The sequence below is a fragment of the Elgaria multicarinata genome, chromosome 6 (assembly GCF_023053635.1).
Source record: "Elgaria multicarinata webbii isolate HBS135686 ecotype San Diego chromosome 6, rElgMul1.1.pri, whole genome shotgun sequence".
NCBI classification, from domain to species: domain Eukaryota; kingdom Metazoa; phylum Chordata; class Lepidosauria; order Squamata; family Anguidae; genus Elgaria; species Elgaria multicarinata.
The window spans coordinates 43,611,467-43,629,916 of NC_086176.1; the positions used below are offsets into that span (position 1 = coordinate 43,611,467).

General features: G+C 39.2%; 1 protein-coding gene across 4 annotated transcripts in view; it reads right to left on the reverse strand.

The window, feature by feature from the left end:
- SMARCA2 (SWI/SNF related, matrix associated, actin dependent regulator of chromatin, subfamily a, member 2) overlaps positions 1–18,450 on the reverse strand; it is a 128,549-nt gene that overhangs the window by 13,831 nt on the left and 96,268 nt on the right. For 3 of the 4 annotated variants that reach the window (XM_063129294.1, XM_063129292.1, XM_063129293.1), the window contains exon 29: positions 12,423–12,640. In XM_063129294.1, coding sequence (XP_062985364.1) covers positions 12,423–12,640 — 218 coding nt within the window. Of the gene's footprint in view, positions 1–12,422; positions 12,641–14,385; positions 14,494–18,450 lie in introns of those variants that run through there. The other variant, XM_063129295.1, reaches the window with a different exon arrangement.

The following is an 18,450-nucleotide window of genomic DNA, read 5'->3' on the forward strand; positions in this document are numbered from 1 at the left end:
AATGATATTTAAAATGCATTAAGGAGGGATATCCTGTCAAAGATATGCAAATTACGCAGACTACCTTGATCACATTCTTGCAACAGTAATAGAATATTGAAATTTACCTTTTAAAAAGACAAAAACAAGCCAAATGCCTGACTCTTCCTTTACACAGAAAATATTCCATTGCTTAGTCCTTTTGGGAATGGTTAATGTGAATATGGTTAAAAAAAGGAACCAAAGCCTAAAAAAATATTTATTTTCTAAGAAAAAACCTCTAGGAGTTGCAACTAAGGATATACGGAAAGCAAATTATAATATATGAATAGGCTATCCTGGCTTTTAATCTATACTTCGTTTCATATATATCTTTAAAATGCGCGCACACACACACACACACACACACACGCAAATGAAAGATCTACTAAATACAAAAAGCATGCGCACCATTTCTTTTCTGGTTGCCTAGCAACTACCAGACTATATGCTGAAGAGCAATAGGACCTGCATAAATTAATAGAATCTACAGAAAGATTAGTGCCATTTACAACTGCACTCGGTCACATTCCCCCCCTCACACATATAAGCAAATCAAACTGTAACACACACACAAGTGTATATAATCGAAACCTCCTTTTGTTTGCTGTACAATATCTTGCTACACTGGTGGGCGATGCATCTCTCATGTTTCAAAAGCAATGTATTGTGCTCTATTTCCTGGTATTAACAGGTGATGAATGTATGGTAAGATGTACATTTATTTGACAGGTTGAGTTCTCTGAGCAACTTGCACTCAGAGGAACTATCCATCTCCCTTTCCTGAAAAACTGAGCAAGACTCTTTCAGTAATCAATTTAATGCCATATCAATTTAAAATCCAAAAAGAACATTTTGTGGATACACACACAGTGTTCATGTTGCTTTGAAAGAATTCACTCTATTAGACTGCCTATGAAAGGCAGTGGCTGTGTCTCAAGTGTGATTTTCTAAACAGCCCACTTATGGCTGATTTTCATGTTATGCTCTAAAGACAGGCATAGTTCAGCCCATTAGCTCTCTACCAAACAACCCAGCTCTATGCTCTGTGCAGTACTGAACTGGCACTAAACAGATATTAAACAGCAGCCATGTTAGTAGGGCAAAGCTGGATGACTCCACTCCATAAGCCGAACACTGTTCTAATAGCAGCAACGCAAACTGTTTGCATACAGCAGGTGCTGTAGCAGCAGCATCTGAAACTTGAGGGCTCCTCAAAATTGTGCACTCAATCTTCAGTTTTCTCAAGGCTGTACCAATTTCAATGCAGTGGAGCAAAGTGTCCACGCCAAAATCACCGCAGGCCACCAACATATGCTGAGAGTGGAGTGCCTAGGGAGTAGGAACTACACAGAGAGAAACACTTAAAGAAGCTGTGCAAAGTAGAAATCCAGGAAGACTAGAGTTAAATCTCCAGTCCTCCCAGGGCTATCTGATTCTGCAACCTCTAGGGAAACTGACACAGGCAGAGTGGAAGTATATGAAGGGTTTGCTCTCAGGAGTAGCACCTCATGCATCAAAGAAAGTTGGACAGGAAAACCTTCTCACCAAGTACTGAGAACAATGTTTTAATTAAACTATGATCGTTCAAAACGCTAGAAAGCACTAAGAAAGAACTCCAGTGTTGTGGAATAGTGCTTCTTAACCTTCTAATCAACCTGTTACCTTGTCAGGAGTGATTTCTGAAGGGCAAAGCCAGAGTAGACAGAAACTAACAACTTTAACCAGAGTATACTGCACAGGACCCAACAGGATTTGATCCTCGTTCTTCATGCATGCTTAATAAAGCAGCAAATGCAGCAGAGTGTGCAGTACAATAATGAAATATTGTTAACTCCAACAGGCATTCCATGATTAAAAGAAATGCTTGGTACATGAAACGTGACCTTCCATTCTTACCCACCATGCTAAGAAGGTGTAGGTGTGTGCGTGTATGTATCTGTATGTGCATGTGCGTCATAGATATAGATATAAAATGAGAGAGAGCGGTGATCTCTAAGGGAACTTACTCAAGAAGTGGTTTAGCCTGAGGCTTGTTTTGCTGATAAATTACAAACTTCATACCCAAAGGTAAAAATCATGAGATTGTAAGCTAGTATTTCTGTTCTATTTCTGTGTGGAATCTGCTCTAGTATCATTTGGGGAAATTTCGTTTCATGTTCAAACATCATAATCATCTGGAAAAAGTTCACTAGGATATATCTATAACATCTGACTGACTGCTTTGTTATGCTTTCTGAAACTCAACTACGTATATTTTGACAAACAAAGCACTTGGCATTTCTTGGGCATCATCCTAAAATCCCCACTAAACTTTCAAATCCACTCAAGGGTTCCCCAACTCCTGGAGGAAATTTGGTGGAGTGGGGTTGGAACTGTTCTACCAATGGCTGCTATACTGCTGGCAGACAATCAGTATTACCGTATTTCTTCGATTGTAAGATGCCATCGATTCTAAGACGCACACTAATTTCAGTACCACCAACAGGAAAAAAAACTTTGATACTAAGAATAATAATCGCACCCGCAATTCTAAGATGCACCCCATTTTTAGAGATGTTTATATGGGGGGAAAGTGCGTCTTAGAATCGAAGAAATACGGTAGATACAACCCTAAAGATGTGAAAATACCTAGATGTAACAGCTACAAGAGGCACTTTATCTTTTATGCTTGACATATATGTTAATTAGCTATGTGCTAGAGGACTTTAACTTGATAGCCATAATTATTAACAAAGTACTCGAGAAAAATACAGGAATAAAAACAAGTATTTCATTTCTGTGATCATTGTTCTCTTCTTCATGGAACCTATAATGTCTGTTGTTTATCTATTAGGCAGCCCTTCCCAATGCAATCTGATCCTAACGAAACAAAGTCTAATAAAGGACAATTGCACTTGCTCAGCATTCAAATAAAGTCAGAATGAACAGAATTCACAGCATCCTCTGTAAACCCCTTTTTAAAGTAACTTATCTACAACATGGATCTGCACTTTCAGTGCCTTCTTCAAGGGCAATTAATGTCAACAACAAGCTAATTAAAACTAAAAGTTGTAGCTAGGGGCAGAGTTCCAGATTTTGCTTTGATTAGGATTTTTGTAAATAGAAGGAACTCTGTAACCTTTGCTGTTGGCAAGGCAGTGTAGAAAAGGAAACTGTCCGGCACACAGATGATGGATCAGTGCTCCAGGCACATGTATAAGATGATAGCAAGCAATGCAACTGATATGACGCACAATCTTAGCCATGTTCAGTCACAAGTAGGTCCTGCTGAATTCAATATCTACATTCCACAGGACAACAGCTGATGCTTCATAACTTTCTTTAATGCTACATCAGAACTTCTTTCGCCCTGGTCTTTAAAGAGAGCGTCTCCATCTTTTGGCATGACAGCTTCTGACAACAGTGCCACCACAGTAGCATCTACGAAAAGCTTTTTAAAATTCTTCCATGACCTGTGGAAGCGTATGATTTTTTTGTGCTGTATTAGCACTCTTCTTCTTCTGAAGTGATGCTTTCCATTCCTTTTTTAGTAATTTTTTAAAAAGAGTTAGGACAGGGTATCTCTCTGGTGGTTTTATGAGGCTCTGAGAACATTGCAGTTCCTCTGGATAGTCCCCGTCCCCCCACTGGTTCTGTTGGCCGAGTGGCTAAGGAGGCAATTGCTTTCAACAACAAAGGTATAAAGTCACCTCTATTAAAAAAAAATCTGTCAAATGCAGCTTCCTCTATTTTTCTATGTCTGGCCATTCCACTTCTTCCACTTCGGACTTGACTTCCTGTTGTGAAGCCAAGGAAGAACCACTATCTGAGTATGGCTTATCTATAATAATAGCCCAATCCATGGTTATAGAACATGTGTTGGGAGAACCTTTCCTGGAGTCTGCAGAGGAATACTGACTGGTAATAGGGTGGGGACCCTTGAGTTATAATTCCTCCCCCTTCTTGAGACTTGGAGGCAAAGGAGAAGAATCAGATCCATGTGCTCTGTTCTAACAGCTTTCTTACCCAATAAAGGATCAGTCACGTCATCTAGTATTACCACGGTGAGTTGAGAAAGTACTGATTTATCGATTTAAGAAATGTTTGTTATGGATGGGTGGCTGTTTATTTATTTATTAAATTTCTACACTGCCTAATAGCCAAAGCTCTCTAGGCAGTTCACAAAAAATTAAACCACAAAGTACAGCATAAAAACAGTATAAAATATAGCAGCTTTGTTCCCCTGTTTTAGATCAGAATTGGTAGAGGGAATGGCAGCTTCTTAATGCTGGGAGTAATCAAAACCACTTTCCAAAATGGCCGTCCATCTAGTTTGGTGGGAAACATTAAGTGTTCCGCTGCCCCTTTTCATCCTCTTCTGAGTCTGAATCAAGCCTAAACGCAGGCTGCACGCATGTGTGAGAGTGGTGTGGTTGGCTGACACAAGTGCCCCAACTCCCTTGATCTCAGCCGCCTCCCTTGCAGTTGGCTTGCAGCTTTCCCACTCCATTTTGGTGAGACACACAAGGGGTGTGAGCAGGCAAGCTGATTATTCCAGGGCCAATAATCTTGGGTGTCGTTGGCAAAGCACACACCTTGTGGGAGATGAGAACACTTGTTCTCTTTGTTTTCTGTGGTATTCTGACTAACCGCTTTGTTTGATTGCAGCCTCAGATTTCTTCGCCATGGAGCCATGACAAAAAGTGAAAAAGAACAGAAGAAGAAACAGAAAGTGAAAGCGTTTGTTGTTGTTTTAAAGGAGAAGCTAAGAAAGTTTGGAAGTTACACGTAAGAAAATAAATGTTTTTATAGTCAGAAGAACGGTAGTGATAATAGAAGTAGGTGTTTGTTTGTTTTAAGAAGGAGAGATAGCTCTTTCCTAGGCAAAAATCAATGAAGGACAAATTGGCGAAGAGGAGCCTGGGACTGATAGAGTTCACATGGGTCCCTGCTTTTCCCTGGGTAATAGGGGGTTAACCCATTGTGGGATGTCTTCCTCTTATCAACCTGGAGAATGTAGTTAGCCTTCGGATCAAGCTCTCCTCAGAATGTTGTGGTGCAGTTTTCAGGTCAAAAATGGGCAAAACTGGGTACAAAAATGTGTATGTTAGGAAATATTGCATACAAAATCTTTGAGGAAAGTGCATATATGAATTTTCATGCATTTACAAAAAATGCAGACTGACATAGAAACTGGATAAAACAGACATGACTGAATACATGGAAAACCAACACGGACTAGAAATACTTAAATTATCTATCCCTACACTACAAAGTATATTTAGGATTTCAGCTTACATTAGTCTCAGAGCAGTTGAACCTCTGTTTCAGACTCTGAAAACCAGAGCTCAATTCATCACTTTATAATATTATAATGCAGCTATTATAGATCACAATGTCTGTTATAGTTTGCATTTACCAAGTCATTCCACCAGTTTTGTGCCCCATGCCATTTTACTGGAACTTTTTTTTCAGGGGTTTCCAGCTACAGAACGCATGCTGATCTATAACAGATTTGCAAGAGTTAAAGAAACTCAGTGGGTACAATTCTTTTCTCCTGGAAACCAGCATAAATCCCCTAGTAGAACTTTGTTATTATTGATCGTTCAGCACAGCAGAATGGGTCATTTCACTCACAACTAATTTCTCTGGACCCACACACAGCTCAGCATGGAATCTCAAAAAGATTATCTCTGGAGGCAACAAAAATGGCAAAGAGCAGTAATATTGTCTCCCTAGCAATTATTATACTTTCTTTCTTTTTACCATTGTAACACTTCCACAAGGGTGGAAAATCCTCAATAAGAGCCAGTTTTTTAAAAAAATATTCCAGCCAATTCACTCTTGCAAATAAAAGATAGCAAGCCCATTTATCAGCAGTCTTTCCTGGCAATACATAGCCTCAAATTAGTATTGGGTGTGCTATCGGTTGTTTCAGCAGGGCCGTGGTGAGGCCCAACAGACCTGGACAGTGGTCTACTCACACTGTGTGCATCCTTGAACATGACCCAGAAACTTCTGTGATTTTGCCATGTCACCATGACAGACTTGTAGGGTTCTTTAGATTAACTGATGTGAAAAGTTTGAAAAAAACTGCACAAGCTTAATACTGGCAGTGTTAGTGATCATAACTATTCTGAACACCCTTTCACAAATGAGTTGCTGAGAACCCCGAACCATTCCATTACTTCAGGGACAGGAATGCAAAATGTATTAACAGGAGTTCTTACTATAGCAGGATAGGTTTGTTCAAGTAAGTCTGGAAAGGAAACCACTGGATTCTCTTTCTCAGGCTAAAGAACTCAGCACTTCGTCTACTGTAAAGGGCTGCCTGAATCGCAGCAGACAGGATCTAAATGGATAGTGTACCAAATCTGGAGAAGAAGTGATAAAAAAATAAAAAATAAAAAAGTAACAGCTGGCCCTTCCTTGTCTCAAGTCACAAATTGTCTTCCTCTGAAAGTTCCCATCTTCAGAAACATCAGACTTGCCCAGAGATCTGTCCTCCAGAAATCATTACTATCATCAGCTTCCCCCACAGAATCCCAAGGCAGAGCTTTCTGAGGGGTATCTCGAAGAGAGAGTGCAGAAAGGGACTAAAAGAGAAAAAGGGATTCTTACTTTTCCTGGGATGCTTTTGACCTTGTCTTTAAAACTGGACCTAAAAAGGAGCTTTATCTGCCTGTCCCCCAAAATTAACCAGGGCCTGCAAGTTTTGCTTGCAGCTACAGGGCCAAAACATATGAGGTGGATGCTTGTGCTCTCAGGTCTTGCCTTGTGGCTCTTGGAAAAGTTGCAGAAAGAATGCCACTCTGCCAGCTGCTCTCGTAGGGCTACCTGCAAAGTTTAAGAACTGCTGTGGTAATTTCAGCCATACTGCTCCAGACACCATGTCTGCTGGTCAGAGATGTCACAGCACTCTGTTCCCCATTGTGAGGTAAAGAAAAATTGGTGCTTTGAAAAGTGGTTCAATGCTGTGCAAGGTATCATTCTCCAGTGGTGGGGAAGGGGGAAGCTTTTTGGAGAGCCAGAGTGAGTATGGAAAATGAAGCCTGCCTGCTCCTCACCTAAGATGCAGTGCTGTAGAGCCACCTTCCTTGGCCGGGAAGCAACAGGATCTTAGAATTCAAGCCTAAAAATATTCCTTGCCAGCCTCTGACTATGGTCATGAGGAGGGAATTTCCTTTAACGAGAAAATAGATGACTAATTTACTGGGAGCTGCCAAGAATTTTGTGTTCTGCTGCTGTTATACTGCCTATCTGGACAAGTAGGGCCCCTCTCCCTGGACGGCTTCAAAGATTCACAGACCCTGTCTGATAGCAGGAGGTATAATCCCAGATGATAAATTACCCTGTTGCCACTAGGGAGAGAAAAGTTTGTCATACAGGCTAAGGACAGCCCAACCAACTGCCATGTTTTTTTTAAAATCTTGACATTAAAAGTTCTAGTTGATTCATCACACTGATTAACTGGTTCAAGCTTTGTTCTTTAGCTAAGAAAATTGGTTATACTTGGCCAAATTTGGCCTGAAGAACCAATGGAAGAATAATCTATTCAGACCTGGATAAGTACAATAGTTATCTTAGCGACAGCATTTGCCTTCAGAGGAAAATGGAAGTGAGAGATCCTATTGGAAGCTGTGCATCTTCTTTTCACGCTTCTAGATATTGAGCATAAAAAGTCAAATGCCTCACCCAAGAGAAGATGTATGTGGATACATCTGATCACATAAGTGCTTTTCTCATAAAATGTGAGGCAGGCCTTGTGACACATTTCTTTCAGCAGTAACAATAGCATGCAGTATGTCATTTAGCGTTCTAGAACTTGTGTGGTTTTTCTCTTAGGAAAGTAAATAGTTTGAAGATGTTGCCAATAAACATTGTTTATTTTTTAAAAAAAGGTGTTCTTTTTTTCCAAAGCAAATTTCTAAAACTACGCAAAATATTAACGGATTTTTGTTTTAAAACTTCTAAATAATCTCAGACATGCCTGAATTCTCATTACATTTTCCAACAAGCTCCACTTAATAAATTATCTGTTTTAATACCTTGTCAGGGGACTAGATAGCACTATCAGAATTTTAATATGTATTCAGCCATGGGGGAGTACTATTTGTTTACTATTTCTCAGATCACTCATTTCTGTAATTAGGGTGATCATATTTACAACCCAGCCACTCTTATTTCAGTTTGACAAATTGTACAGAGGAGACAGGTGACATTGATCCATTTCTAGAGTAATAAACTTCTATATTACAGAAGCCATTACTACCAAGGGGGATAAACAATTTCATTAACAAATGGATCACAGCAAGGAATACAGAATTTAGCCAATGTAATATTCAAGACAGCATAATATAAACTTGGATCATACTTTATTACTAACATGGATTGTATGCAAATTCCAAAAGTATACTGTTGATTGCTTGTTTTTCAGAATAAGGATTTTGAATACACAATTAAAAATACTTTCCACTTTATACCATATAACATCTTGAAATCACCTCAAATCTAATAGTAAACAGATAATGTTAAACACAAAACTAACACATGTTTGAGAAACCTAGCAAAGTCACTGCAGGAGTCAGAGGACATTAACTACATATATAGTTTATTAATACTTTCATATTACAGTTGTAAAATGCTTCTTACTATTCATATAAGAATGGTTGAATACTTTGTTATATAGCTGGCTATGAAACTATTATTTACTTTTCTTCCAAGGGCTTCACTAGATCTCTTAAAGAGTGAGCAGAGATTTACTATGCATGTTTACACAGAAAAAATGCTACCACTCCAAGCATGTCCGGGAATATTGGGAGTTGTAGGACTTTTTTCTGTCTAAACATGCATAGGATTGTAACCAGTTTGTTTGGATGTCATGATAAACCATAGCTTACTGTGCATTCCCCCCCACCCCACTCCTCTGGCACAGCCACAAAGAGTTCAGAAACTTTTGTTTCCATTTTTGATTAAGTGCAGTTTGTTGTTATGGTAATCGTAACTTGATTGAAACAAGCCAACTTTAAACTGTGGTTGATGAAGATGGCACGTTTCAAACATTCCATAGTTAAGTTTAATCACAGTTTAATGTTTGAATGCTAAAATGTGGTTAACTGAAATTAGAAGTGAAAACCTCTGAACTCTTCCTCAAGGCTGTGGTGGTGAAGGAGAGGAGAAAGGGGAATGTGTATGCCTAAGGGAGGCTAGATTTGTTCCTGTCATGTTCAACTGTAGTTTAGCTTGATACCTGAATGCACAGAGGTTCTCCTCTTCCTCCCTCTTATAGGGCGGAGGCTGTGCACTTGCTTCCCCCAGATTCTGTGAAAACAGCCCCTCAAAGTTATGCTGTTGTATCTAGTTACGATTTTATAACTAAACAGAGGGCAGGAGGAGGCACCACAAATGGATGCAGCCCATTTATATGGGTTGTTTCCTTTTATGTGGAATTGGGTTGGCTGCTCAAGACCAATCTTAGGAGTTGGGGTTGTGAAAAACATGCAGCGGCAACCTGTCTAAGCACTCACAATGGCCACCAAAGGCCAGTAAGTCTGGCCTCCAGGCCAATGCATGCTGGGAATTGTAGGCATAAGCCTTGGTTTTTATTAAATTCTTTAAAAATACTTAAAACCCCATATTCTGTGTTATTAGATTTTTCTGGTACATGGTACAATCAGACCTATCAGCACGCCAAATTTCAAGATTTTAACTCATCTGGAAGTGAGTAAACATTTCTGGACATACATCACACATACATACTTACCGCTTTATAGGTAGAGATTAGCTTTTGCAATGTTTAACTCTGAGTAAGTTTTACCTTGGTAAGTTAGAACCACAAGTGAAAAATGCATCTATTGCAGTGATCTTCACTAATTTTCAAGTGGGAGCTACTTTGGCAAAATAAATTCAATGCTTGAGTCACACAACTAAAAAACACACACAGAATAAACACATGCAAAACTTACTTTGGACTTCAATTCCCGGCCAGCATGGCCAATGGTCAGAAATGTTAGGAGTCGTAGTCCAAAACATTGGGGGGAGGCACTAATGGAAGGGAGTCTAAGGCCTCAGCTAGACCTAAGATTTATCCCGGGATCATCCTGGGATCGTCCCTGCATGCTCCCGGGATATCCTGTGTGTCATTTACATGAACAGGGATGACCCAGGGGCAATCCCGGGATAAACCTTAGGTCTAGCTCCTAAATCACTGTTCACTCCTCTGCAGAGTGATGGGAAATTATAACTGTTTGCAGGGGGCAGAGGAGGGTAGGGAGGCTGACTGTCCAACACAAGAAAACCACCTACAAATTACCATGGTCACCTACACACTGATTACTATTATAGGGGATAGAGGAGGATAAACCTAGTCACAGTGTCTCTTTTTACCTTTTGTTGGTATTACATTACTCTTCTTGCTCCCTCCCTGCTGCAATTCTGCTCTCCTCTACTTTACTCTTTTCTTCTCTTTTTAAACCTTGGGAGAAGCTTGGCTCTTTGGGGGGCTGGGCTAGGCTGGGTTTCCCTTCCTGACAAAGCAGAAAAGGTTGCTGCTAGCTGGCACATACTAGATCATGAAGTGCAGCACCGATTCCAATGCTGCAGCTGCATTCTATTTTAAAGTATTTCCTTCAGATTGAGAGTGGCAGCATACTCAGCCAATTGAACTTCACCTTTCAGGTCACGCAACCCAGGAGGCCATTGGACCAGTGATGGGTCCACATGGCTACAGGACCAGAAAGGTGGAGTCTGGCTGAGCTCATTGCTATTGTGGCTGCTGAGAGAAATGTTTGAAGTTAAATGTGGCCGCAAGTGTAACTTCCATCTGGCTCGCTGTTGCCAGTGCGGCCACTTCTATGGCACTGTCTGGAGGGCCGACAGAGAGAACGTTGGAGAGAGGAGCCGGAAATGTGCTTGAGAACTGCCAGTGGGGTTTTGGGGAGTTGCCAGTGGCCCTCAGACCTTGCAGTGAAGAACAGTGATCTATTGTAACTTTAAAGGAAGACTATCCTTGTCATTTGCAGTGGGCAATGACAAGGGAACATGAAAAGAGCTATGCTGGATCAAACCAAGGGTCCATCAAGTCCAGCACTCTGTTCACACTGTGGCCAACCAGGTGTCAACCTGGGACCCACAAGCAGGACATGGAGCAACAGCACCTTCCACCCATGTGCAATTGGTGCACATAGACATACTGCCTCTGATACAGGAGGTAGCACATAACCATCAGGACTAGTAGCCATTGCTAGCCTTCTTCTAGTACACACACAAAGAAGTGTGTGTACTCATTAGAAGAAATACTTTAGAAGTTGTATACGAAGATAAGGCAATCATTTTGTTTTTATCTTTTAAATACCAAATATTGCGAATGCATTTAAAAGGAATTTGAAATGGCATTTTTAATTATTAAAAAGGCACTGATGTTGGAAGTACCACTGCTACTGTCTACCTCAGAGAAGTATAGCAGAGTTCATTTCAATTAATCTATTCAACCAAAAACCATTGTTTTCAAAAACAAACCTGTGAGGAAACATTTGATCAACAAGTAGCAAATCCAGGCCACTTAGGTTGCAATTTAAGTACTTTGCAATTTAAAGTACTTTAATTGTACTTGCAATTTAAGCACTTAGGTACTCACTTACCTGGGAGTAAACCCCATTGAACACAATGGGACTTTTGTCTGAATAAACATGTATAGGACTGCATTGTAGGAAGCCAGAATTCCTTTTTAAAAGCAAATGACTAAAAATCAGAGTTGCCTTTTGAGCTGCCAGTAAGTCTTCTTTAAATCTTTCAAAAACTCCTAAGATAAGATAATGAAGGGCCCATAGAAAACACGAACAGCAGTCCCTGACAGTCATACATAACATCTCCTCTCTATCTAATATGACCTGCTTTTATTATAGGAGGTAGTAGAGTAATGCCACACTGCCCTTAGTCTCTTTTGAAACCATAAAGTTTGATCATGGTCATGAGCATTTTTTTCATGTGGATTTTTTTTTTTACATGTTCGCTCTCTCTGGCTTATTCTCCCATTTTTTGTCAAGTGCCATGTACATAGATGATGCTAAATAAATAAATAAGTAAAATGGACATGGCTCAGAGGACAACTATGATCCTGGGATGTGAATTACATCCTTATCTTGCATTTGCAAGTAATAATGAAAATGGGAGGAGAGAATTTACACAACATAAACACAGCCCTTTCCATGTGCATGTATATACATTTGTATTCTTTTTACTTTAAATCTGTAAGATGCTTCTACTGAGATTAATGGGGGTTATATATGCAAGAAATTTGTAGGACCATATCCAAGGATCCCTGGACATCAAACTTATGTCAAAGATTTGAAAAATGTATTTTTTTTTTAAAGCAAGTGTTTACAAAGAAAACAAAGAGCTGGCCGAGGTAAACATGAGCTCACCTGTCTTTATAATTGATCACAGTATCAATGATGGCATTCATCTGTTTTGTCAGCTTAGGGGGATTGGGTGACAATTTCTCTGCTGGAGGTCTTCCTCTCCTCTTTTTTGCCTTCTCTCCATCTTCTTTACCCGAATCCTTGTCAACATTTCTTCTCCGTTTTCGTTTTTTAAGCCGAACTTCCTCTTCCATTTCTTCCAAATTGCCGTCTTCAATCGCCTATTAATTAGAGGAGTAGAAAAATATATTTGAAAGATCAAAGACACCAACAGAAGGTATATACTGAAAACAGTGCAAGGTGTAAATAACCTTGCAGTATGAGCTAAATCAATTTAGAAGCACAGGTTCACCACACACACACACACACACACACACAATATTAGGAGCAATCAGCAGGACTATATTTAAAAGCATAGTAACAGTATTGTCCCAAATAATTTAATTGTATCCAGTAGAGCGGCAAGGCCACACCCCAAAAGGCCTTTGATGTTACAATAGTGTACATGCAAAGCATGTTCAACATGGTATTTTAATAGTTACATTCATATATCCTTTTTAATGCATGTTTCTAGACAAAAGCAATCGTTAGAAGGCAAAAAACCATCCCCTTCAAATTACATCCATACCTCCATATATATACTCCCTTTCCCCACAAGCATAACCTCTGAAAAATTAACAAGCCAGATACTTTTTCAGAAGAGTTTTCAGACAGAATTCTCAAATCGCTTAAGAGCCATGTAATTTTCACCTAGTAAAATACCTCCTGACAATGCAGAAGAGGTGGACAGCACAGAATGCTGGCATTATGGGATGGGGAAAACAACACAACTCATACACAGCCAAACAACATCCACTAGAACAAAATTTACCTGTAAATGTGTGCTTAAAATCACAGTCAACAACACTATGCAGTGAGAAAGTCAAATTGCTAGAAAGACAAACCTGGTTTAAAAGAAATCTGTTCACACTCTATCTCAGAAATCCATGTGACAAGCAGAGAAGCTGAACTTTCTTTGGTTTTAAAACAAAAGAAAAAGCCAGAGATACAGGGCAGTTCAGTTTTAAATAAAACTAAAAATTAAAAAGATGTTAAAGGGAAAAAAATGAAACCCTGATTTTTAAAATAAATCACATCAACCTTTATGATGAATGCTTTCTCAAAACATAAATGTTGATATTGTCCCTTTTGCTTCTCTGTACTGCCTAGAATACATGCAAATGCTAATCAATCCTTTCTCAGAGCTGAAAGAGCTCTAATCATAAGGCAATTACCTTCATTTTTCCACAGCACCAAACATGGCTAATATTTATGATCATGTGAGTGTAACAATCAATATACAAAGAGTGATTACATCCCAGACACAATTTCTTTCACTTGGGTACGTCTCTTGCAAAGCGTTTTGTGCATAAAACCTGGTGCACCACACAAAACAGGCTGGCATGTTAAAAACGCCAGTGAGATTTCAGAATCTGTTTCCTATTCATCCGTCGATGTGCAAATCCACAGAACAAACATGAACGTACAATCCTGAGGGAGAGCCTGAAACCCAGGCCTTAATAATCAAAAGACAATTTCCATCATGCTTCCACAGCATTCAGAAAGCCACTATGAAGGAGCCTGAGCTCTGATGAGTTAGGAGGAAGAAAGGAAGGCAACAAAAAAAAAATATCTGCACACAAATTCATTAATATTCATTTGGCTAACGCAGGACACCCACTATACAACACAGCAGCTAGAGAAGATTAAGCAAAGGAAACTGTTCTGCAAATCTTGGAAGCTAGAAATGCTAATAATAAATACAGCATGCAAGGCTGTCAACAGTTAATGTTATTGCTTTTCCTTAAGCACTCATTTGTACACAGAAAACACAGAGAACACCAGCTTTTGATGTGTTACACACCTACACATGCCTGTGATGTAGTTCTACTGAATCTTCAAGACGGCAATGAAAAAGGATATTTACCTTACCACTATCAGCAGGCCGGCTATCGGAAATCACAGTTAGTGGGGATAAAATTAACAAGCCAGCAAAGCAGCGAGCTGCTAGTCTCTTCATCAGCTGATCAGGAAAAAAAAGAGAGCTGGGGAAAGGCTATGTTTTCATATACAAGTAATTTTATTTTACTGAAAATGTAATACTGAAAGGATTGTAGATACCCAAATCTGCTGTTTCATTCTACCTACCACAAGGCCCGAAGCCTTCTTCCTTCAGCCTGCTTTAATATTGACAACTACTTATCATATTTTCCCCTTATTATTCCAGGAACTCAAATCAGGATTTTTTTTTTGGCAAGGCAGTTATTGATTCCTGGAAACATTTTAATTATAGTATCAATATTTTAAAAACTCTGATATATAAATATATATATTTTAAAAGCAAAATAGTGAAGTGAGCATTTTAAAGCTGTATTACACACAAACTGCTCCATTGTTCTTTTTGGAAATCATGATTTGGATTTCCTGGGATTGCTATAAGCACTGTCATGTTTTTTTTAATGTGTTCTGACTAAACATGTCTTTGCAAGTGTTTTTTAAGCAATGAAATATTTCTATATTTTTAGTATTTCCCCCCACCCAAACAAACAGAAAATAACAACATCCCACTGCTCCTCCAATACTTCCATATGCCACATCTAAAAGGCGACTTGAATGATCACTTTGCTGATCACTTGTTGGCAAGATTTTTTTAAAAGGATCTAAGTAAAGATAAAATTACAACTGATATTACCAATTCTCCACAAGGCAGATATACACACACTAGACTTTATGTATTTTATACACATGTTGACAACAGCTTAATGCTGATAAGCTAGTTACAAAAATAATGGTTTTTTTTTTTAAAAATGTTTTTTCTGTAATTTGAACTGAAGTTCAGCAAAATTGGTTCTCTGCATTTTGTTGACAATCCATGCAAGTTCACATATTTAATCAAATTCAAGTTTTTGTGTAGGTACACAATTCACAAAGCTAGGTAGTGGAGGTGATGCGAATTTGTTAATGACATATTAATTATTTGCACACTACAGTCAATTTCAAATTTTATTTTTAAAAATGCCAAAATATGATTGCGCCCTACTTATTCTTGGTGTGTGATAATTTCATCTATTCTCTCGCTTGCAGAGCTATATTCAACTTCATCATTTTATTATTTTGGGCATGTGTGCCACAGTGTAAACTTACAAACATTTACCAGCATAGAGTTCCATCTAATGTCACATGCACAGACTTCCTCTTATGCAATGGAACTTCCCCTTCCTCTCCTCCCTGCACCGCCCCCCGCCTAAATCTGCTGTGGAGCGTCCAACTCAACCAACTGCAGATTTGCGGATCACAGGGGACTGCAGAATCTATTCTGCGAATGATGTCAGTTCTTTTGGTAGAGGGACACTGCTGGATTTCATCCATAGTAATGAAATGAACCCCCAAACCAGTGTCTGATTGTTGACATGTCACAGCTCTGCCATCTCTCCTAAGCTCAACTGATTCAAAGCAACTGCGATGGACAAAACAAAGTTAGGACCAGACCAACTATCAGGCAGGATAACCTGCAGCATGAGGCAGTTTTTGGTGTACTATTAAAAAGGTAGCAAACAATCTATTATTATTATTATTATTATTATTATTATTATTATTATTATTATTATTATTATTATTACCACCACCACCACCTGGGGTGGGAGAGGAAGTGCCATTTGGATTTTATGTCGCAAACACCAAAATATCTTGGGTGTCTCTAGTCACAAAAAGTGCTGGGCTTTAACACATTCCTTCCCTAAAAACCTTGGTGGTTTTTTTAAACCACAATTAAACAAGCCATTCAGCAGTAACCAACAGAGCCACTGTGCAAGTGCCCCCTGATGCCATTGTGCAAGTGGGATGCTCTGCTTGTGCAACGAAGATGTAATGCTTCCTATAGGAATCTACAAAACAAGTGGAAATGCTCATTTCTAGATTGGGACAGGTCAGCAGAGCTCCCTTATGTGAGCTCCATTGACCTGTACCATTCCACCAACAAACATTTCCATTTATTTCCATTTGTCCCTATAAGTGCTAAATCTCCACTGTGCAAGTGACACAAATTGCTTGCGGAACAGAATCGGTGGGGACGCAACAGATCTGGCAAGGGCACAACACCCCATTGGATACTGCACATTATCCACAAAGAAAACTGCTCCAAATTATCTCACCAGTCAACTGGGCAATGACATTGTGTCTGAGCACAGAAAACAATCCTGCAGATTGAAATTACTAATTGATAATACTTATCCTATACTAATCAACGTAATACCCATTACTCCACAATAAGAGGACTACATTTTATATCAGCAGCATGCCTTTGTTACAAATTGGGGTAGGATGGAGTCTTGGGTTCTCTATTAGGCCAAAAACTTATGGATTACAACAGGCAGCTATGTCCGTTTGATACAAATACCTGTCTTAAGAAATATTTTCTTATTAGTTAAACATTATGCCTGGAGTTAACGTCTACAAGTTCCAGGATTGTAAAAGGAATGAGAAAGGGTGAATGACCAAGGAAATTTAATTCAGTTGTCTAACGCTAATCCTAAATTCTAATCCTTGTGGTATTTTTCAAAGCCAGTCCAGCTCAGATGAACATCTGGCATAGGACATTTCAAAAGGTTCAAACAGTCTTCTTCATGTTGTACTTACAGCTGTACTGCTGAAAAAAGGATCTGAGACACCAAATAGCAGAGAATCAACATACAAAAGCACAGCACACAAAAGTCAAAATGAGGTTATGTTTCCTTCCAATGTTTTGAAAAATGCAAAAAGGACACCTTTGTTAATAATTCATCTTGAGAAATGTCTGCCTTTCTACAAAGTTGTATTGTGAAAGCTTTCATTAAGTTTCCATGCAGGTTACTATATAGACCAGCAGCTGGACCAAGGTTACTGCAATTGGTTGCAGAAGTCACAACAGTTCCAAGACATGAGCTTAATTTAACAGTGTCCAATTTCTCCAACAACTGCCTAAGCATAACTAATATAGAAGGGCTGGGACACAAGCCCCAGGACACAGGAAGAGAGCCACTATCCAGGTGCATGGTGGCTGGGTTCGGACAACCATTGGAGGGAATGATGCCACTATGGCTTCTTTTCCCTACCCCTTGCATGCTGCTCGTGTGCCCACCATTTCTCTAATTAGCCGCTATGTGGCATGGGTTGTCATGTTGTCCAAACATGGTGATGTGTGGGGTGAGGGTGGCTTCCAAACCACCCCCAACCCATGGCTTCCCTTTGGGGTGGTTTCCATAATTATCTCCAGCACCGGTAATTAGAAAAATGGCTTGTGCGAGCAGCATGTGTGGGGTGAGAAAAAGAAGCCACATCACTTCTTTTTCTCTTATGATTGTCCAAACCCAGTCGGTGTGTCTGTGATACTCTGAGCCTACAGAGCTTCCTAAAACGCATAAAGGCATCACATGGAAAGCCATCTCAGTACATGCTGACAAAAAGTTTTACAAGAACTCATTCTATCTTCTTCATATTGGTCCTTGGTCTAAAACATATACTGTAGACAGCAATGAAACCAATCATGCTAAGTTGCAGTAATAATAGCTAAGTTTTCTGACTGTTCACTTGCAAAATATCTAAAACATATACTGTAGACAGCAATGAAACCAATCATGCTAAGTTGCAGTAATAATAACTAAGTTTTCTGACTGTTAACTTGCAAAATAAAATTCATCCAAGGTAGCATTCTCTCTCCCACACATTTTAAAGGAATTATTCACTTACTTATATTCACTAAGTATCAGTAACTACAGAAAGATATGCATTTCTAACTAGGTAAATAGCCTTTAAATAGCCTAGGTAAATAGACAACAAACCTGGTTGTCCGAAGGAGTAAAAGCCAAGCAGCCCTTTCTATGTATTCTGCTTACAAAATGGAGAAAAGTAGATAAAAAATGAGATTACAATTCTCAGAGCATAGTGAGGGAAACCACTGAATTCTCTAAAAAAACTAGTGCAGGTATAACATTCCTAATTCCTTAATCATGGTGAA